Here is a 20,432-nt window from a genome sequence, read left to right on the forward strand (position 1 = left end):
TTCACTGTTTAAGATGGACTATTGCGTGAGGTATCATTGAACTCGGCAGAGGTTTCCTTTTCCTTTGGTCACGGTCATTGCAAGCAGAAGCGCCCGCCAGTAAACGCGCGGTGTGCACGGGAGCGAGGACCCGTCCTACTTCACCCTGGAGCTCTGTAAATGGCCCAGACTTCCCAGCGCAGAGAGTTTCCGCCCGGCAGTGCAGGTCAGTCTTCAGCGCAGGGTTTCCTGTCTTTACCAGCTCGGGGGGGGGTGGGGACTGACTGGGGGGACACAGCCCCCGCAGATCAAAATGTGGTAACCTTCACGAATTTGCGTGTCATCCTTTCGCAGGGCCATGCTAATCTTCTCTGTATCGTTCCAATTTGTCATATGCTGCCTGAGCAAGCACATTGAATCCCAGGTGCTGCCCACACTTTACACCCCTGGATGTCAGACTGACACTTTCACAGCGGTGCTGGCTGGAGGGCCACATTCTTTAGAAGTAAGTGATCTCAAATCTCACAACAGCAAAGGGCGAGGTCTCTCCCCCCCCAAGACATAAATGGATGCTGTGCTTAAACTGCCAGCTAATTCTGTGTCCATTTTAATTTTCAAAACAGGACAATCCCAAAAAAGGCCCCGACAGTGGCCAGGGGTGGGGTGCCCCATTTGCCCTTCAGGTCAGAGGCCGGACTTGGGCCCCAGCTGCCGTCGGTCCTGATAGCCAGTAGGGGGTGCCACAGCAGAAGAAGACAAACATTTCTCTCGTTTGAAGTGGCTCATTTAACTGGAATAGTTATATTAGCAGTCTGTCAGTAAGCATAGCTAAGGCTTCCAAATTGGAGGGAAACTTAAATTATTTTGCCATTTCTTCTAAGGCCCTTTGTTGCTCACAGACTTGAGCACGCGCCCATCGCACAGGCCAACCACACCCCACAGGATCCCCCCACCAGACTCAGCATACACATAATACTACTTCCCTCTATCAAAATTTGCAATTTTCACTTGGTGACCTCGTTCCTGAAACCTTTATCCGACAATGCGCGCGCACAAAAATGGCTCGCTAGCACCCCATACAAAACGTGACAAAAAATTGAGCCCCTGCAGTACGTTTACCGTGGTACGTTTAACGCAGACCGACAAAATGTGGTACCCACGAGTAGCACGCCAAGACTTACAAAGAAGCTCATTGGAGCCATGCCCTTGACAAAAGAGGGTGTCCGCCGATTTGAATTGAGAGTTCAAAATTTGTGCGATTTTGGCCGCTTCTACATGTCGTACTTTAGGAAACTCCTAGGGATGTCTTCCGTGCGACTTCTTTCAATTTGGTCCGTGCCATCTTAAGACCTTATAGATGAAAAGTTATTTAAAGAGCTGTAATGGCGCAAAAGTCAATTGCGCAAGTTGTAGAGCGCCGACATCCGGTAGGGGGCCACTGAAAAAAGGAAGTGGGTGTAACTTGAGTGTACACTGAGCAATTGGCTCGAAACTTTTCAGCAATTTCCAACCCTGACATCTACAGGCCGAGATTGATTGAAAGCCCCAGCGCCGCCTCGTGGCAACAGGGTGAAGGCCTACAAGTCTTGGCGCTACCCTTAAACAATCTTCTCTTAGAGATTTCATCCGATAGACCTCAAATTCGTTTCACGATGCAAGGTTATGAAAAGCTCGAGTTTTCGTTCAACGGTTCGGGCGTGGCGCAATTTTGAGCATTTCTCGGTGAACAAAGAAGCTGTTGTAACTTGAGTGTACGATGTCCAATTTGGCCGGAATTTCTCAGCATTGACGAGAGTCCAGGCTTGAGGACGCCTATGAGCAAAATGTACCTTTGGCTATAGCGGCCCCCGGTGGCAGCAGGAAGTCAGCCTTATCAGACAAACATCGTCCCATTTGCGTGAAACTTATGACGTGTGGTCTACGTGTGATACTGGGCCGCCCGCTATACTCTAACCATGCACCTTTATGACTTTCACTGTTTAAGATGGACTATTGCGTGAGGTATCATTGAACTCGGCAGAGGGTTCCTTTTCCTTTGGTCACGGTCATTGCAAGCAGAAGCGCCCGCCAGTAAACGCGCGGTGTGCACGGAGGAGCGAGGACCCGTCCTACTTCACCCTGGAGCTCTGTAGAATGGCCCAGACTTCCCAGCGCAGAGTTCCCGCCCGGCAGTGCAGGTCAGTCTTCAGCGCAGGGTTTCCTGTCTTTACCAGCTCGGGGGGGGGGGGGGGGACGGGGGGGACACACGCCCGCAGATCAAAATGTGGTAACGCTTCACGAATTTGCGTGTCATCCTTTCGCAGGGGCCATGCTAATCTTCTCTGTATCGTTCCAATTTTGTCATATGTGCTGCCTGAGCAAGCACATTGAATCCCAGGTGCTGCCCACACTTTACACCCCTGGATGTCAGACTGACACTTTCACAGCGGTGCTGGCTGGAGGGCCACATTCTTTAGAAGTAAGTGATCTCAAATCTCACAACAGCAAAGGCGAGGTCTCTCCCCCCCAAGACATAATGGATGCTGTGCTTAAACTGCCAGCTAATTCTGTGTCCATGTTTAATTTTCAAAACAGACAATCCCAAAAAAGGCCCCGACAGTGGCCAGGGGGGGTGCCCCATTTGCCCTTCAGGTCAGAGGCCGGACTTGGGCCCCAGCTGCCGTCGGTCTCTGATAGCCAGTAGGGGTGCCACAGCAGAAGAAGACAAACATTTCTCTCGTTGAAGTGGCTCATTTAACTGGAATAGTTATATTAGCAGTCTGTCAGTAAGCATAGCTAAGCTTCCAAATTGGAGGGAAACTTAAATTATTTTGCCATTTCTTCTAAGGCCCTTTGTTGCTCACAGACTTGAGCACGCGCCCATGCGCACAGGGCCAACCACACCCCACAGGATCCCCCCACAGACTCAGCATACACATAATACTACTTCCCTCTATCAAAATTTGCAATTTTCACTTGGTGACCTCGTTCCTGAAACCTTTATCCGACAATGCGCGCGCACAAAAATGGCTCGCTAGCACCCCATACAAAACGTGACAAAAAATTGAGCCCCTGCAGTACGTTTACCGTGGTACGTTTAACGCAGACCGACAAAATGTGGTACCCACGAGTAGCACGCCAAGACTTACAAAGAAGCTCATGGAGCCATGCCCTTGACAAAAGAGGGTGTCCGCCGATTTGAATTGAGAGTTCAAAATTTGTGCGATTTTGGCCGCTTCTACATGTCGTACTTTAGGAAACTCCTAGGGATGTCTTCCGTGCGACTTCTTTCAATTTGGTCCGTGCCATCTTAAGACCTTATAGATGAAAAGTTATTTAAAGAGCTGTAATGGCGCAAAAGTCAATTGCGCAAGTTGTAGAGCGCCGACATCCGGTAGGGGGCCACTGAAAAAGGAAGTGGGTGTAACTTGAGTGTACACTGAGCAATTGGCTCGAAACTTTTCAGCAATTTCCACCCTGACATCTACAGGCCGAGATTGATTGAAAGCCCCAGCGCCGCCTCGTGGCAAACAGGGTGAAGGCCTACAAGTCTTGGCGCTACCCTTAAACAATCTTCTCTTAGAGATTTCATCCGATAGACCTCAATTCGTTTCACGATGCAAGGTTATGAAAAGCTCGAGTTTTCGTTCAACGGTTCGGGCGTGGCGCAATTTTGAGCATTTCTCGGTGAACAAAGAAGCTGTTGTAACTTGAGTGTACGATGTCCAATTTGGCCGGATTTCTCAGCATTGACGAGAGTCCAGGCTTGAGGACGCCTATGAGCAAAAATGTACCTTTGGCTATAGCGGCCCCCGGTGGCAGCAGGAAGTCAGCCTTATCAGACAAACATCGTCCCATTTGCGTGAAACTTATGACGTGTGGTCTACGTGTGATACTGGGCCGCCCGCTATACTCTAACCATGCACCTTTATGACTTTCACTGTTTAAGATGGACTATTGCGTGAGGTATCATTGAACTCGGCAGAGGGTTCCTTTTCCTTTGGTCACGGTCATTGCAAGCAGAAGCGCCCGCCAGTAAACGCGCGGTGTGCACGGAGGAGCGAGGACCCGTCCTACTTCACCCTGGAGCTCTGTAGAATGGCCCAGACTTCCCAGCGCAGAGAGTTCCCGCCCGGCAGTGCAGGTCAGTCTTCAGCGCAGGGTTTCCTGTCTTTACCAGCTCGGGGGGGGGGGGGGGGGGGGGCGGGGGGGGACACACGCCCGCAGATCAAAATGTGGTAACGCTTCACGAATTTGCGTGTCATCCTTTCGCAGGGGCCATGCTAATCTTCTCTGTATCGTTCCAATTTTGTCATATGTGCTGCCTGAGCAAGCACATTGAATCCCAGGTGCTGCCCACACTTTACACCCCTGGATGTCAGACTGACACTTTCACAGCGGTGCTGGCTGGAGGGCCACATTCTTTAGAAGTAAGTGATCTCAAATCTCACAACAGCAAAGGGCGAGGTCTCTCCCCCCCAAGACATAAATGGATGCTGTGCTTAAACTGCCAGCTAATTCTGTGTCCATGTTTAATTTTCAAAACAGGACAATCCCAAAAAAGGCCCCGACAGTGGCCAGGGGGTGGGGTGCCCCATTTGCCCTTCAGGTCAGAGGCCGGACTTGGCCCCAGCTGCCGTCGGTCTCTGATAGCCAGTAGGGGGTGCCACAGCAGAAGAAGACAAACATTTCTCTCGTTTGAAGTGGCTCATTTAACTGGAATAGTTATATTAGCAGTCTGTCAGTAAGCATAGCTAAGGCTTCCAAATTGGAGGGAAACTTAAATTATTTTGCCATTTCTTCTAAGGCCCTTTGTTGCTCACAGACTTGAGCACGCGCCCATGCGCACAGGGCCAACCACACCCCACAGGATCCCCCCACCAGACTCAGCATACACATAATACTACTTCCCTCTATCAAATTTGCAATTTTCACTTGGTGACCTCGTTCCTGAAACCTTTATCCGACAATGCGCGCGCACAAAAATGGCTCGCTAGCACCCCATACAAAACGTGACAAAAATTGAGCCCCTGCAGTACGTTTACCGTGGTACGTTTAACGCAGACCGACAAAATGTGGTACCCACGAGTAGCACGCCAAGACTTACAAAGAAGCTCATTGGAGCCATGCCCTTGACAAAAGAGGGTGTCCGCCGATTTGAATTGAGAGTTCAAAATTTGTGCGATTTTGGCCGCTTCTACATGTCGTACTTTAGGAAACTCCTAGGGATGTCTTCCGTGCGACTTCTTTCAATTTGGTCCGTGCCATCTTAAGACCTTATAGATGAAAAGTTATTTAAAGAGCTGTAATGGCGCAAAAGTCAATTGCGCAAGTTGTAGAGCGCCGACATCCGGTAGGGGGCCACTGAAAAAAGGAAGTGGGTGTAACTTGAGTGTACACTGAGCAATTGGCTCGAAACTTTTCAGCAATTTCCAACCCTGACATCTACAGGCCGAGATTGATTGAAAGCCCCAGCGCCGCCTCGTGGCAACAGGGTGAAGGCCTACAAGTCTTGGCGCTACCCTTAAACAATCTTCTCTTAGAGATTTCATCCGATAGACCTCAAATTCGTTTCACGATGCAAGGTTATGAAAAGCTCGAGTTTTCGTTCAACGGTTCGGGCGTGGCGCAATTTTGAGCATTTCTCGGTGAACAAAGAAGCTGTTGTAACTTGAGTGTACGATGTCCAATTTGGCCGGAATTTCTCAGCATTGACGAGAGTCCAGGCTTGAGGACGCCTATGAGCAAAAATGTACCTTTGGCTATAGCGGCCCCCGGTGGCAGCAGGAAGTCAGCCTTATCAGACAAACATCGTCCCATTTGCGTGAAACTTATGACGTGTGGTCTACGTGTGATACTGGGCCGCCCGCTATACTCTAACCATGCACCTTTATGACTTTCACTGTTTAAGATGGACTATTGCGTGAGGTATCATTGAACTCGGCAGAGGGTTCCTTTTCCTTTGGTCACGGTCATTGCAAGCAGAAGCGCCCGCCAGTAAACGCGCGGTGTGCACGGAGGAGCGAGGACCCGTCCTACTTCACCCTGGAGCTCTGTAGAATGGCCCAGACTTCCCAGCGCAGAGAGTTCCCGCCCGGCAGTGCAGGTCAGTCTTCAGCGCAGGGTTTCCTGTCTTTACCAGCTCGGGGGGGGGGGGGGGGGGGGGGGGGGGACACACGCCCGCAGATCAAAATGTGGTAACGCTTCACGAATTTGCGTGTCATCCTTTCGCAGGGGCCATGCTAATCTTCTCTGTATCGTTCCAATTTTGTCATATGTGCTGCCTGAGCAAGCACATTGAATCCCAGGTGCTGCCCACACTTTACACCCCTGGATGTCAGACTGACACTTTCACAGCGGTGCTGGCTGGAGGGCCACATTCTTTAGAAGTAAGTGATCTCAAATCTCACAACAGCAAAGGGCGAGGTCTCTCCCCCCCAAGACATAAATGGATGCTGTGCTTAAACTGCCAGCTAATTCTGTGTCCATGTTTAATTTTCAAAACAGGACAATCCCAAAAAAGGCCCCGACAGTGGCCAGGGGTGGGGTGCCCCATTTGCCCTTCAGGTCAGAGGCCGGACTTGGGCCCCAGCTGCCGTCGGTCTCTGATAGCCAGTAGGGGGTGCCACAGCAGAAGAAGACAAACATTTCTCTCGTTTGAAGTGGCTCATTTAACTGGAATAGTTATATTAGCAGTCTGTCAGTAAGCATAGCTAAGGCTTCCAAATTGGAGGGAAACTTAAATTATTTTGCCATTTCTTCTAAGGCCCTTTGTTGCTCACAGACTTGAGCACGCGCCCATGCGCACAGGGCCAACCACACCCCACAGGATCCCCCCACCAGACTCAGCATACACATAATACTACTTCCCTCTATCAAAATTTGCAATTTTCACTTGGTGACCTCGTTCCTGAAACCTTTATCCGACAATGCGCGCGCACAAAAATGGCTCGCTAGCACCCCATACAAAACGTGACAAAAAATTGAGCCCCTGCAGTACGTTTACCGTGGTACGTTTAACGCAGACCGACAAAATGTGGTACCCACGAGTAGCACGCCAAGACTTACAAAGAAGCTCATTGGAGCCATGCCCTTGACAAAAGAGGGTGTCCGCCGATTTGAATTGAGAGTTCAAAATTTGTGCGATTTTGGCCGCTTCTACATGTCGTACTTTAGGAAACTCCTAGGGATGTCTTCCGTGCGACTTCTTTCAATTTGGTCCGTGCCATCTTAAGACCTTATAGATGAAAAGTTATTTAAAGAGCTGTAATGGCGCAAAAGTCAATTGCGCAAGTTGTAGAGCGCCGACATCCGGTAGGGGGCCACTGAAAAAAGGAAGTGGGTGTAACTTGAGTGTACACTGAGCAATTGGCTCGAAACTTTTCAGCAATTTCCAACCCTGACATCTACAGGCCGAGATTGATTGAAAGCCCCAGCGCCGCCTCGTGGCAACAGGGTGAAGGCCTACAAGTCTTGGCGCTACCCTTAAACAATCTTCTCTTAGAGATTTCATCCGATAGACCTCAAATTCGTTTCACGATGCAAGGTTATGAAAAGCTCGAGTTTTCGTTCAACGGTTCGGGCGTGGCGCAATTTTGAGCATTTCTCGGTGAACAAAGAAGCTGTTGTAACTTGAGTGTACGATGTCCAATTTGGCCGGAATTTCTCAGCATTGACGAGAGTCCAGGCTTGAGGACGCCTATGAGCAAAAATGTACCTTTGGCTATAGCGGCCCCCGGTGGCAGCAGGAAGTCAGCCTTATCAGACAAACATCGTCCCATTTGCGTGAAACTTATGACGTGTGGTCTACGTGTGATACTGGGCCGCCCGCTATACTCTAACCATGCACCTTTATGACTTTCACTGTTTAAGATGGACTATTGCGTGAGGTATCATTGAACTCGGCAGAGGGTTCCTTTTCCTTTGGTCACGGTCATTGCAAGCAGAAGCGCCCGCCAGTAAACGCGCGGTGTGCACGGAGGAGCGAGGACCCGTCCTACTTCACCCTGGAGCTCTGTAGAATGGCCCAGACTTCCCAGCGCAGAGAGTTCCCGCCCGGCAGTGCAGGTCAGTCTTCAGCGCAGGGTTTCCTGTCTTTACCAGCTCGGGGGGGGGGGGGGGGGGACGGGGGGGGACACACGCCCGCAGATCAAAATGTGGTAACGCTTCACGAATTTGCGTGTCATCCTTTCGCAGGGGCCATGCTAATCTTCTCTGTATCGTTCCAATTTTGTCATATGTGCTGCCTGAGCAAGCACATTGAATCCCAGGTGCTGCCCACACTTTACACCCCTGGATGTCAGACTGACACTTTCACAGCGGTGCTGGCTGGAGGGCCACATTCTTTAGAAGTAAGTGATCTCAAATCTCACAACAGCAAAGGGCGAGGTCTCTCCCCCCCAAGACATAAATGGATGCTGTGCTTAAACTGCCAGCTAATTCTGTGTCCATGTTTAATTTTCAAAACAGGACAATCCCAAAAAAGGCCCCGACAGTGGCCAGGGGGTGGGGTGCCCCATTTGCCCTTCAGGTCAGAGGCCGGACTTGGGCCCCAGCTGCCGTCGGTCTCTGATAGCCAGTAGGGGGTGCCACAGCAGAAGAAGACAAACATTTCTCTCGTTTGAAGTGGCTCATTTAACTGGAATAGTTATATTAGCAGTCTGTCAGTAAGCATAGCTAAGGCTTCCAAATTGGAGGGAAACTTAAATTATTTTGCCATTTCTTCTAAGGCCCTTTGTTGCTCACAGACTTGAGCACGCGCCCATGCGCACAGGGCCAACCACACCCCACAGGATCCCCCACCAGACTCAGCATACACATAATACTACTTCCCTCTATCAAAATTTGCAATTTTCACTTGGTGACCTCGTTCCTGAAACCTTTATCCGACAATGCGCGCGCACAAAAATGGCTCGCTAGCACCCCATACAAAACGTGACAAAAAATTGAGCCCCTGCAGTACGTTTACCGTGGTACGTTTAACGCAGACCGACAAAATGTGGTACCCACGAGTAGCACGCCAAGACTTACAAAGAAGCTCATTGGAGCCATGCCCTTGACAAAAGAGGGTGTCCGCCGATTTGAATTGAGAGTTCAAAATTTGTGCGATTTTGGCCGCTTCTACATGTCGTACTTTAGGAAACTCCTAGGGATGTCTTCCGTGCGACTTCTTTCAATTTGGTCCGTGCCATCTTAAGACCTTATAGATGAAAAGTTATTTAAAGAGCTGTAATGGCGCAAAAGTCAATTGCGCAAGTTGTAGAGCGCCGACATCCGGTAGGGGGCCACTGAAAAAAGGAAGTGGGTGTAACTTGAGTGTACACTGAGCAATTGGCTCGAAACTTTTCAGCAATTTCCAACCCTGACATCTACAGGCCGAGATTGATTGAAAGCCCCAGCGCCGCCTCGTGGCAACAGGGTGAAGGCCTACAAGTCTTGGCGCTACCCTTAAACAATCTTCTCTTAGAGATTTCATCCGATAGACCTCAAATTCGTTTCACGATGCAAGGTTATGAAAAGCTCGAGTTTTCGTTCAACGGTTCGGGCGTGGCGCAATTTTGAGCATTTCTCGGTGAACAAAGAAGCTGTTGTAACTTGAGTGTACGATGTCCAATTTGGCCGGAATTTCTCAGCATTGACGAGAGTCCAGGCTTGAGGACGCCTATGAGCAAAAATGTACCTTTGGCTATAGCGGCCCCGGTGGCAGCAGGAAGTCAGCCTTATCAGACAAACATCGTCCCATTTGCGTGAAACTTATGACGTGTGGTCTACGTGTGATACTGGGCCGCCCGCTATACTCTAACCATGCACCTTTATGACTTTCACTGTTTAAGATGGACTATTGCGTGAGGTATCATTGAACTCGGCAGAGGGTTCCTTTTCCTTTGGTCACGGTCATTGCAAGCAGAAGCGCCCGCCAGTAAACGCGCGGTGTGCACGGAGGAGCGAGGACCCGTCCTACTTCACCCTGGAGCTCTGTAGAATGGCCCAGACTTCCCAGCGCAGAGAGTTCCCGCCCGGCAGTGCAGGTCAGTCTTCAGCGCAGGGTTTCCTGTCTTTACCAGCTCGGGGGGGGGGGGGGGGGGGGGGGGGACGGGGGGGACACACGCCCGCAGATCAAAATGTGGTAACGCTTCACGAATTTGCGTGTCATCCTTTCGCAGGGGCCATGCTAATCTTCTCTGTATCGTTCCAATTTTGTCATATGTGCTGCCTGAGCAAGCACATTGAATCCCAGGTGCTGCCCACACTTTACACCCCTGGATGTCAGACTGACACTTTCACAGCGGTGCTGGCTGGAGGGCCACATTCTTTAGAAGTAAGTGATCTCAAATCTCACAACAGCAAAGGGCGAGGTCTCTCCCCCCCAAGACATAAATGGATGCTGTGCTTAAACTGCCAGCTAATTCTGTGTCCATGTTTAATTTTCAAAACAGGACAATCCCAAAAAAGGCCCCGACAGTGGCCAGGGGGTGGGGTGCCCCATTTGCCCTTCAGGTCAGAGGCCGGACTTGGGCCCCAGCTGCCGTCGGTCTCTGATAGCCAGTAGGGGGTGCCACAGCAGAAGAAGACAAACATTTCTCTCGTTTGAAGTGGCTCATTTAACTGGAATAGTTATATTAGCAGTCTGTCAGTAAGCATAGCTAAGGCTTCCAAATTGGAGGGAAACTTAAATTATTTTGCCATTTCTTCTAAGGCCCTTTGTTGCTCACAGACTTGAGCACGCGCCCATGCGCACAGGGCCAACCACACCCCACAGGATCCCCCCACCAGACTCAGCATACACATAATACTACTTCCCTCTATCAAAATTTGCAATTTTCACTTGGTGACCTCGTTCCTGAAACCTTTATCCGACAATGCGCGCGCACAAAAATGGCTCGCTAGCACCCCATACAAAACGTGACAAAAAATTGAGCCCCTGCAGTACGTTTACCGTGGTACGTTTAACGCAGACCGACAAAATGTGGTACCCACGAGTAGCACGCCAAGACTTACAAAGAAGCTCATTGGAGCCATGCCCTTGACAAAAGAGGGTGTCCGCCGATTTGAATTGAGAGTTCAAAATTTGTGCGATTTTGGCCGCTTCTACATGTCGTACTTTAGGAAACTCCTAGGGATGTCTTCCGTGCGACTTCTTTCAATTTGGTCCGTGCCATCTTAAGACCTTATAGATGAAAAGTTATTTAAAGAGCTGTAATGGCGCAAAAGTCAATTGCGCAAGTTGTAGAGCGCCGACATCCGGTAGGGGGCCACTGAAAAAAGGAAGTGGGTGTAACTTGAGTGTACACTGAGCAATTGGCTCGAAACTTTTCAGCAATTTCCAACCCTGACATCTACAGGCCGAGATTGATTGAAAGCCCCAGCGCCGCCTCGTGGCAACAGGGTGAAGGCCTACAAGTCTTGGCGCTACCCTTAAACAATCTTCTCTTAGAGATTTCATCCGATAGACCTCAAATTCGTTTCACGATGCAAGGTTATGAAAAGCTCGAGTTTTCGTTCAACGGTTCGGGCGTGGCGCAATTTTGAGCATTTCTCGGTGAACAAAGAAGCTGTTGTAACTTGAGTGTACGATGTCCAATTTGGCCGGAATTTCTCAGAATTGACGAGAGTCCAGGCTTGAGGACGCCTATGAGCAAAAATGTACCTTTGGCTATAGCGGCCCCCGGTGGCAGCAGGAAGTCAGCCTTATCAGACAAACATCGTCCCATTTGCGTGAAACTTATGACGTGTGGTCTACGTGTGATACTGGGCCGCCCGCTATACTCTAACCATGCACCTTTATGACTTTCACTGTTTAAGATGGACTATTGCGTGAGGTATCATTGAACTCGGCAGAGGGTTCCTTTTCCTTTGGTCACGGTCATTGCAAGCAGAAGCGCCCGCCAGTAAACGCGCGGTGTGCACGGAGGAGCGAGGACCCGTCCTACTTCACCCTGGAGCTCTGTAGAATGGCCCAGACTTCCCAGCGCAGAGAGTTCCCGCCCGGCAGTGCAGGTCAGTCTTCAGCGCAGGGTTTCCTGTCTTTACCAGCTCGGGGGGGGGGGGGGGGGACGGGGGGGGACACACGCCCGCAGATCAAAATGTGGTAACGCTTCACGAATTTGCGTGTCATCCTTTCGCCTCCGTGAGCTGGATCCTCTCTGTTCCGATGTTCCAACTTGTTCCAACTTCAACCAATCACAGAACGGTGCGTCTGTTCCAATTTGTTCCGAATTCCAAGTTCTCGACTAATCACACGAGACACGTTTTTAGCCCACCAATCAGATGGCTCATTTTGTTCCAACTACCGCCATCTTGGATTCTCTCGCTAAGCGCGCTGTCATTCTGCCTTTGGTATTGACAGCAACGCTTGAGTAAGTACACACTTCTTCATATTCTTATTAAAAGATGAATGCATAACACTGTATAAACTATGATTTTGTCTGTTGTTAGTCCCACTGACTTAACGCTGTGTTTTTACTGAAATATCCGAGTGCTTGTTGCTTGCAAAACGGCCGTACTGTACAAGTCCGCCGTCATTATAACTCCGGTCCGCTTCGGACTTTTGTGCACATTTAACGTGTCTAAATGAGTGCATAACGCTGTATTAACTAGTACTTATTTCTGTATTTAGTCCCACTAACTTAACGCTGTGTTTTTACGTCTGTTCGTGTAATATCCGAGTGTTTGTTGCTAGCTAAAGTGCCGTACTGTACATGTTAGCATGTCCGCCGGCATTATAACTCCGGTCCGCTTCGGACTTTTGTACACATTTAACGTGTCTAAAAGAGTGCATAACGCTGTATTAACTAGTACTTAGTCCCACTGACTTAACGCTGTGTTTTTACGTCTATTGTGTAATATCCGAGTGTGTTTTTTGTTACAAAAACGGCCGTACCGTACACGTCCGCCGTCAGTATAACGCCGGTCCGTTTTTTTTTTTTTTTTTTTTTTTTTTGGGACTTATTGTACACAAAATGCATTGTCATGTATAATACAGTGACTCTGTTTAATATTATTAATTACTGTCTTGATTGTCAGGCTAATCTTATCTTATCTAATCTTACATCTTACATAGAACAGTGTGTGTTAACTGTGTTATCCTCTCTGTTACTGTGTGTTGTAGATTAAGACATCTTCTTAAAAAAATTAACTGTAAGTACCACATGTCATTTGTTTTTAATCATTTTTATTTATTTTCATGTTGAAATATGTACTGCCAGACATTGTGTTAATGTTTATTCATTTATGTAGATGGAAATTCCCACATTCAGAAGGGCCCCTAATGGGACCCTTCTGTTGAAGGCTTCGGCCGAAGCCCAAGCCCTTGCCCACCGGCCCCCTGGCAGCCAGGCCCCCTACAGGGCCAAGCAGCCACAGGAGGTGGATGCGGAGGCCTGGGCCCACGTCAACTCCGAGGGTGGCGACACCACCAATGCCACCCTCATCCTGAGCCGGTGGAAGGTCCAGTTTGGTAAATACCAGGGGAAGACCTTCCACTGGCTGCTGGAGAATGACGTGGGCTACAGTGTTAATCTTGTGGCCTCCCACAAGAAGGAGCGAGAGAGGACAGGGTCTCAGTCCCCGCTGATGGCCAACAAGGTGGAGTACTGTAGTCTGACATACACAAAACAATTGAAAGAGTGATGATCTGATGACATTTTAACCTTTATCCCTTTGTGAACATGCAGGATGCCTTCACCCGCTACTCCTCGGCGTCCCCTGACTTTGTGGAGGCAGTCAGGTTTCACCAGGCGTTCGAGGAGGCGCGGGTGAAGTCCCTCCAGCCCGGGCAGGAGGGACAGGCACTTGTTGGCTTCGGGGACTTCAAATTTGAGACCCTGCAGAGCCTGTATGAGTCTGGGGACTCCAAAAAGATCCGGTAAATTTTATATATGTTTGTATAGCTGGTGTACTGAGCACTGGTGAGAAGATTTCATATGACAAATAGTCTTTTTATTATTTTGGATTTATTTTTATACAGCTTTGTCAACTACCTCCGGAGGAAGGCGCCAGCTCCCGGCACGCAGATGGAGAACGCCGTCCACTATGTCCGGAAGAGAGACAGAGAGCAAAGAGCCAGCGCTGCTGCTGCATCCACCACAACTGCTGCTGCATCCTCCACCACCACCACCACCACCAGCAGCAGCAGCAGCAGCAGCAGCAGCGCGGCGGCAGCCAAGCCTCTGTCTCGGCCGCAAGCCAGAGAGCCAAGAGTGTCTCACAGTAAGTGTTACACTGTAAAGCTGTCTGTATGATGTACCTGGATGTGGTTGTAATGTTGTCTCATTATAGATGTTGTTGTGTGTTTGTGTTATAGACCTCTTGGATCTGCGCTTGCGGCCTTTGTCTCCGGGCGGCGTTCTCTGTCTGCGGTGGAAATGCAGGCCAAACTGAAAAAGTTGGTCCCCAAGCCTGCATTTCCAGGCAAGTCCAGCTTGAATTAAATACAGAGTTAAGCGTTTATAATGTTGTATTCCCTGAGGAAAGGAATTACTTTATAATGTTCTGTTCTCTGTGTGGTTACAGCCTCTTCCTTCCGGCCCTTTAGACCAGCTCTTCCCTCCGCTTCCACCGGGGAGCCCTCGGATGAAGAGCTGGTCGAGGCGGTAGTTGACTTGGAGAAGTGTAAGTCATATTTTACAATTTGGCACATTGTTTATGTAGATGAAGCTTGAATTAATTGTTAACCGTTGTATTTATTATGCTTATAACTGTTTCCATAATCAGAGGAGGAGAGGAAACGACAGGTAAGTTTGTGTTAAATCAAACACAGGTTGGTGTGCTGGTGACATTTCAATTCACTAACAGACGTGCAGCTGGCTGGCCAATCACTTGTCATAACATCCCTAATCATTGTATGCGTAGAGTAACATTTTCTTCTTCATCCTTTAGTTACCTGTGTAATCTAACTGCTGTCTGCCTCACTCAACCTTTGTAGTCTGCTAGAACCAGTTTGTCTCATCCCCGCTTACTCACCTTTAGAAGTACTTTTTGTATGCAGCTTGGCTGAATGTGGGCATGAAGTTCTTTTTATATATATATATATATATATATATATATATATATATATATATATATGCATAATAATAATAACAATAACAATAAGCAATGTACTGTCTATACATTTTAATATTAACACAACAATTTTTGTATGTTACTGAAACATTTTATTTCTCTTAAAGCCTCAGACGTACAGGCCCCTCTCTCGCTCCTGCCGCATCCACCTCCTCCCCCCTCATCAGCGGCACAGAAGGGAGCTGGTGTCTCTGCCGTGGACGAGCCCACCGACAGCGAGCTGCTGGAGGCCTCACAGGAACTGGACTGGCCCCTGCAACCTCCAGCAGCTGTGAGGCAGACGGCAGAGACACCAGCTCCCCGCCACGTCCTGGAGCTGCCAGTCCCCCACCACGTCCTGGAGCTGCCAGTCCCCCACCATGTCCTGGAGCTGCCAGTCCCCCACCACGTCCTGGAGCTGCCAGTCCCCCACCACGTCCTGGAGCTGCCAGTCCCCCGCCACCTGGAGTGCAGGAGTTGACGGAGCCAGCTGTCCTCCCTCCCCCGCCTCCTGCTGGCAGTGCTGAGGTAAGTCTGTCTGTCAAAACAAAGAACAAAACACACAAAAAAATGCCCTTTCACATCCAATGTTTTCCTTTAGATATTAAAGTGTCCTGTGTGGTTGTGTTGTTACCTCTCCAGCTGTTGCCTGCGTCCTGGCGGGCAGCTCTCACTGCGGAGCAGCAGCAGTGGATCGGCCGGGTGCTGTTTACCAGGAGCAGCAAGGGGAGGTCCCAGCTCGTTAAGGAGCTTAACGTGTGGTGGTACCCTCCCCAGACCCGGCCGGTCTACACCCAGCCTCCCGCGTCCCCCGACCCCTTCTTCGCATGTCGGCTGTTCCTGTGGATGCCACACAGGATCTGGCAGCAGCAGCTGACATGCCCCCAGCCTTTGTGCACAGGTACCATGACAAAGGCTGGGCTGTACAGGACCATCCGGAGGGTCCTGGACATCGACGGCTGGTATCTCCTGGCCACTGAGTACCTAGAGTGCCGTCGGTGTAAGAAGAAGGTCGGAGGGTGGTCACAGGGCCTTATTAGGCAGCTGTCCCCCACCTACAGCTGCCAATTCCCAGCTGTACTTACGTACAAGTAAGAAATATCAGTTTGTGTTTTACATATTGTATGATGTATATTCCTTTTGCTGTACATGTTTGTTTTGTTCCTGCAGGCTGTCCTGTGACCTTAGGGTGGTGGCACAGCTGAGGTCCCGCACTTTGGGCAACAGTGCTTCTCGGCTGTGCAACACCCTGCGGGAGGCACACTCGGTTGCCTGGTTGCGGAGAGCTATCGCGTACCTCGGCGTGTGCGAGCAGTTCCTGGCCTTGTGCGCGGTGAGGGGGCAGTTCTCACCACCACCCGAGATGCCCCCTCTCCCCTCCGCCGTCTGGCTGTTAACGGTGTACAGCCATGACATCCTGGCGCGGCTGGAGGAGTACAAGGCCAGGATCACGTCAACCTTCGGGTCCATCTTAAAGATGGATTCCACTAAGAAGGCAAGTGAAGTTTGTGACAATTTCGCCTTAGAGCTGCAGTTACAGCAGCGCTGTGTGTTCATGGACTCACAATAACATGTGGAATAACATGTTGAATCTCTCTCCCTAAGGTGACGAAAAAGCTCGCAGGTACCGCTGCAGACACGGCCGCCTGGGTTACCAACGTGGGTAACGAGCACGGGCAGGTCCTCATCAGTGTCCTCACCTGCTCCGAGGGCACAGAGGGCCTGTCCCCCATGGCGGCCGGGTTGATGAGGCGGTACCGACTCGCCGAGGTGCCACCCCCCCAGCTGATCTACGTGGATCGCGACTGCTGCAGCCGAGACGGCGTGTCAAAGACAGCTGCCTTGTTTCAGGTGTGAAACTGACACTGTTAATAGCATTGTTAATAATAGCTTCTTTATCTCACATTTCACAATATAAGATATATAAGTATGAGATGAATTTAGATGATTTTTGTGTGTGTGTGTGTATATGTTACGTTTATGAAAATTAAACCACATTTTTCTTGTTCTGTCCTTTTTGTTCTGTCACAGGAGTGGGGACAGCTCGTGGTGAGACTGGACATCTGGCACCTGATGCGGCGCTTCGCATCAGGTGTCACCACAGAGACCCACGAGCTGTACGCCCCCTTCATGAGGCAGCTGTCTCATTGCATCTTCGAGGTGGACTCGGGAGATGCCCGCCGTCTCACGGAGGCTAAGCGGTCTCAGCTGGAGGGGCAGCACGGGATGGTTGGCCTGACTGACGCCGAGGTCGTCAGGAGGATCTCCAGGGAGGAGTGGAGGCTCCACTGTCGTCGACGGACACGTGGAGCCGAGGAGTCGACACTCCTCATCCAGGACCTCCTAGAGACCTTCGGCGGACAAGCCGGGCGCAACATCCTGGACATCCCGTTGCTGGATGCTCTCCGCATCCAGGAAATTTGGAGTACGCAGAGGACCCACCGGGCGTGCAGCTGTACACCCAGACCGGCAGGCTGACAAAGGGAGGAGTCAGCCTGCCGGTTTATCGCTGCGCGAGGGGCTCCACGTCACTGGAGTCCTTCCACCTCCACCTCAACCGGTTCATCCCAGGTACTTGCATGTTTCTCACAGCTTGTGCTCAATATTCTGTATTAACATAAAACTCTGATTAATTTGTTATCAATAACCTGCCTCCTCAGGGACGCGCGCCAGTGCATTGCACTTCCAGGCGTTCCTGGTTGATGGACTGGTGAGGTGGAATGAGGACCGCGCAGCAGCAGCTGCACCCCCGGTTGCAGCTGAGGAAAGGGTGGGACCTCTGCACTCCTACAGTGGCCACCTCAAGCACGTCCTTAACCTGAAGAGCCAACGGGTGCTTGGCCTTCCTATGGTTAAGGACTACACCAAGCCTGCTGAGTACACAGGTACGTGTGATCTCTAAAAAAATTTATTCAAACATGATAGCTATGAGAAAAATGAGCACTAACAAATCCTTTGCTTTGTATTTCTGCTGTACGACAGGGAAGCTCATAGGAGTTGAGTACCTGTACCAGCAGACTGGCAGAGTGCTTGAGGTTGTCAGCTTGGACCCTGACACTCCGGACGAGGCTGCTGCTATCGAGTCCCTCGGGGAGGACGAGGATGAGGGTATCGGGGAGGAGGTTGAGGACCCAACTCTCTTCGAGCCCGATGCCCTCTCCGGCAACACAGTGGCAGCAGCTCGGTCAGGGGATCCAGCTGACGCACCCCCGTCTGAGCCATCCGGTACCGCCGCCCCTCACCACCATGCCTCTTCCAAGGCCCCAGAAGGTCCTGCTTCCAAACAGTCCTCCTCAGAGTCTGAGGTAAGCTCACTGACTGACTACACACTCATGTTGATGACATTATGTGTTAAGAATAATAATAATAATAATAATAATAATAATAATAACTGAGTTGAAATGAATCAGTTTATTTCAGACAATATACTCCCAGTATATATTTATATGTAGATTTTTTTAGGTTTATTTGTTATTTGTAACACTTTTATTGTTTATTTGTTATTTGTATACAAACATATATATTTGATAGATATTTCCCAGTGCTCTCTTTACTCACAGTCATTTCCCTTTCTTGTGTTTCTTGTCAGGAGGAGATGCAGGGTCCTGATGGCCAGCCAGGATACCAGCATGTCCTGAGGCTGGCCCAGGCCCTGCTGGAAGCACGGAGCCTTCTGGGGCTGTCAGACCGGAGGGTAGACAGGCTCATTGTGCTCTGGTATCAATTGCCAGAGCACGACAAGAGGAGAGTGGTCTACCCTCCCAGATACCGGGAGAGGCAGCCTAAGGGGCGGTTTAAGGCTGCGAAGGGGACAAACACCTCCTGTCCTGGAAAGGAGAGTCTCCAACGGTGAGACTCTTTGCAATATTATTATGTTATTTCTCTAATTACAACATGCTGTGTAATAACCCACTCTGTGCTCTCATTGACTCTTTCAGCAGCCTTCTCGGACCGAACTCGGGCCCTGCAAACTGGCCCAGTGCCAGTCGCCTGGTAGAGGCCATTTGCAGCCAGCTCTGCCAGCTCCACCCCAAAGGCACGCGGTCCGGGGGATCCGTCGGGACAGGTGGGCCCTGGTCCTCTCGGACTACGTGGCCATCAGAGCGGCAGTGCTGGCCAGCCTGAGGCTGATGGCTCAGACGGACATCCAGCTCTTTGAGCTAAACCAGAGGACCCTCTCCCAGTGGTAAGAGTTTAACATAAAACAGTGTTGACATGTTGTAATCTGTACTGACAGTTATCTAATGATTGAAGCTCAAGAGTCTAAAAGCAGAATATGTTTGTCTTCCAGGTTCTCTCGGCGCCAGAAAGAGGAGGAGAAGGCTGTGCTGCTGCAGGCAAGTGGCGTCATGCCTGTGGCAGCACTGGCTGGAGAGCCCCTCCCTCCAGCAAAGGGCTGTCCTCTGTCCAGGTGGGACAAGGACAGCCCTTTGCCTTCACTGTCCCTGAGGAGCAGCCCGGACACCAACGCCCACTTCTCCCGGGCCCTCCTCCTCCTCCTCCTCCTCCTCCTCCTCCTCCTCCTCCTCCTCCTGCACCTCCAGGTGGGGAGCATCCAGGCCCATCTGGAGGCGCACACCAACGCCTCCTCCTCCCGGGCCCTCCTCTTCCTCCTCCTCCTCCTCCTACAAAACCCTCTTCCTCCTCCACTCCTCCAGTACTGCTCCCGGGCCTTCCTCTTCCTGCACGGATCCCAAGGACCACTGAGTTCAGGAAGAGGAAGGCGGCCGAAGCTGCCGCTGCAGGGCAGGGGCCGCCGCCCGGGAGCAAATCCCGTCGGCAGACGGCGCAGTACGTCTGCAGCAAGTGTGGCCAGCCCAAAAGGCTGGAGACTGGCCACACTCGTGTGGATGGAGTGGCGTACTGCGCTACTGTCGGCGGGAAGTCTGTGGAGGAGTGGCGGGAGGACATCAAAAGAAAAAAAAACAGTAACCCAGGGGGGCCGGTGCCCATGCTTTAATTTTATTTTAGTTTTCTCTTTATTCAGTTTTCTCTTTTATTTGGTTCTGTTTTTGTATTTTTATTCCTTTCCTTTTATTCATATTTTATTATTTATTTTATTTTATTGTGTGGCTGCACATTAACTTGGTATTCTGCGGTAACCAATAAAAATCAGAAACTGCACTTTGTTTTGAAGCTTTTTTTTTAACGAACATCTAAAACACACAACATATCTTCTAACCGTTACTTTAAAGTGTTTGTATGATATACACACAGTCAGATTAAGCTTGTTAACGTATCAAAATGCATTTTAGGATGACATGTCTTTCACCACCACCTAGACCGAGGGCCCCTCATCCAGTCTCCAGTCATCCAGGTTCAAGTCATCCGGTCTCCAGTCATCCGGTCTCCAGTCATCCGGTCTCCAGTCATCCGGTCTCCAGTCATCCAGTCTCCAGTCATCCAGGTTCAAGTCATCCAGTCTCCTGAAATTA

General features: G+C 50.3%; 3 protein-coding genes, 1 long non-coding RNA gene and 6 other non-coding genes across 10 annotated transcripts; 4 read left to right on the forward strand and 6 right to left on the reverse strand.

Moving 5' to 3' along the window:
* Positions 1–288: 288 nt before the first annotated feature.
* On the reverse strand, positions 289–389 carry LOC116674923 (U6 spliceosomal RNA). Its single transcript, XR_004328252.1, has one exon. It is a non-coding gene; the product is annotated as a U6 spliceosomal RNA (small nuclear RNA).
* A 1,848-nt stretch (positions 390–2,237) lies between these two features.
* Positions 2,238–2,344, reverse strand: LOC116674907 (U6 spliceosomal RNA). The gene has a single exon (XR_004328237.1). It is a non-coding gene; the product is annotated as a U6 spliceosomal RNA (small nuclear RNA).
* Positions 2,345–4,188: 1,844 nt separating this feature from the next.
* LOC116674919 (U6 spliceosomal RNA) lies at positions 4,189–4,295 on the reverse strand. The gene has a single exon (XR_004328248.1). It is a non-coding gene; the product is annotated as a U6 spliceosomal RNA (small nuclear RNA).
* A 1,852-nt stretch (positions 4,296–6,147) lies between these two features.
* LOC116674925 (U6 spliceosomal RNA) lies at positions 6,148–6,254 on the reverse strand. Its single transcript, XR_004328254.1, has one exon. It is a non-coding gene; the product is annotated as a U6 spliceosomal RNA (small nuclear RNA).
* Positions 6,255–8,109: 1,855 nt separating this feature from the next.
* Positions 8,110–8,216, reverse strand: LOC116674926 (U6 spliceosomal RNA). The gene has a single exon (XR_004328255.1). It is a non-coding gene; the product is annotated as a U6 spliceosomal RNA (small nuclear RNA).
* Positions 8,217–10,076: 1,860 nt separating this feature from the next.
* LOC116674927 (U6 spliceosomal RNA) lies at positions 10,077–10,183 on the reverse strand. Its single transcript, XR_004328256.1, has one exon. It is a non-coding gene; the product is annotated as a U6 spliceosomal RNA (small nuclear RNA).
* Positions 10,184–13,178: 2,995 nt separating this feature from the next.
* Positions 13,179–14,362, forward strand: LOC116674904 (uncharacterized). The gene is made up of 4 exons (XM_032507092.1): positions 13,179–13,542; positions 13,632–13,822; positions 13,925–14,166; positions 14,261–14,362. The coding sequence occupies exons 1-4, from the start codon at positions 13,195–13,197 to the stop codon at positions 14,335–14,337; spliced, it is 858 nt and encodes a 285-aa protein (XP_032362983.1). The 5' UTR covers positions 13,179–13,194; the 3' UTR covers positions 14,338–14,362.
* Positions 14,363–14,463: 101 nt separating this feature from the next.
* LOC116674906 (uncharacterized) lies at positions 14,464–15,198 on the forward strand. The gene is made up of 3 exons (XR_004328236.1): positions 14,464–14,568; positions 14,671–14,690; positions 15,126–15,198. It is a non-coding gene; the product is annotated as an uncharacterized LOC116674906 (long non-coding RNA).
* A 125-nt stretch (positions 15,199–15,323) lies between these two features.
* LOC116674905 (uncharacterized) lies at positions 15,324–17,877 on the forward strand. The gene is made up of 6 exons (XM_032507094.1): positions 15,324–15,525; positions 15,640–16,088; positions 16,168–16,492; positions 16,603–16,848; positions 17,029–17,568; positions 17,658–17,877. Exons 2-5 carry the CDS (start codon positions 15,844–15,846, stop codon positions 17,473–17,475), a joined length of 1,263 nt encoding a protein of 420 aa, XP_032362985.1. The 5' UTR covers positions 15,324–15,525; positions 15,640–15,843; the 3' UTR covers positions 17,476–17,568; positions 17,658–17,877.
* On the forward strand, positions 17,577–19,383 carry LOC116674902 (uncharacterized). The gene is made up of 6 exons (XM_032507090.1): positions 17,577–17,592; positions 17,658–17,882; positions 17,980–18,302; positions 18,587–18,846; positions 18,936–19,183; positions 19,289–19,383. The coding sequence occupies exons 1-5, from the start codon at positions 17,577–17,579 to the stop codon at positions 19,120–19,122; spliced, it is 1,011 nt and encodes a 336-aa protein (XP_032362981.1). The 3' UTR covers positions 19,123–19,183; positions 19,289–19,383.
* The last annotated feature ends 1,049 nt before the right edge of the window (positions 19,384–20,432 follow it).

This window comes from Etheostoma spectabile, unplaced genomic scaffold (genome assembly GCF_008692095.1).
Source record: "Etheostoma spectabile isolate EspeVRDwgs_2016 unplaced genomic scaffold, UIUC_Espe_1.0 scaffold00001283, whole genome shotgun sequence".
NCBI classification, from domain to species: domain Eukaryota; kingdom Metazoa; phylum Chordata; class Actinopteri; order Perciformes; family Percidae; genus Etheostoma; species Etheostoma spectabile.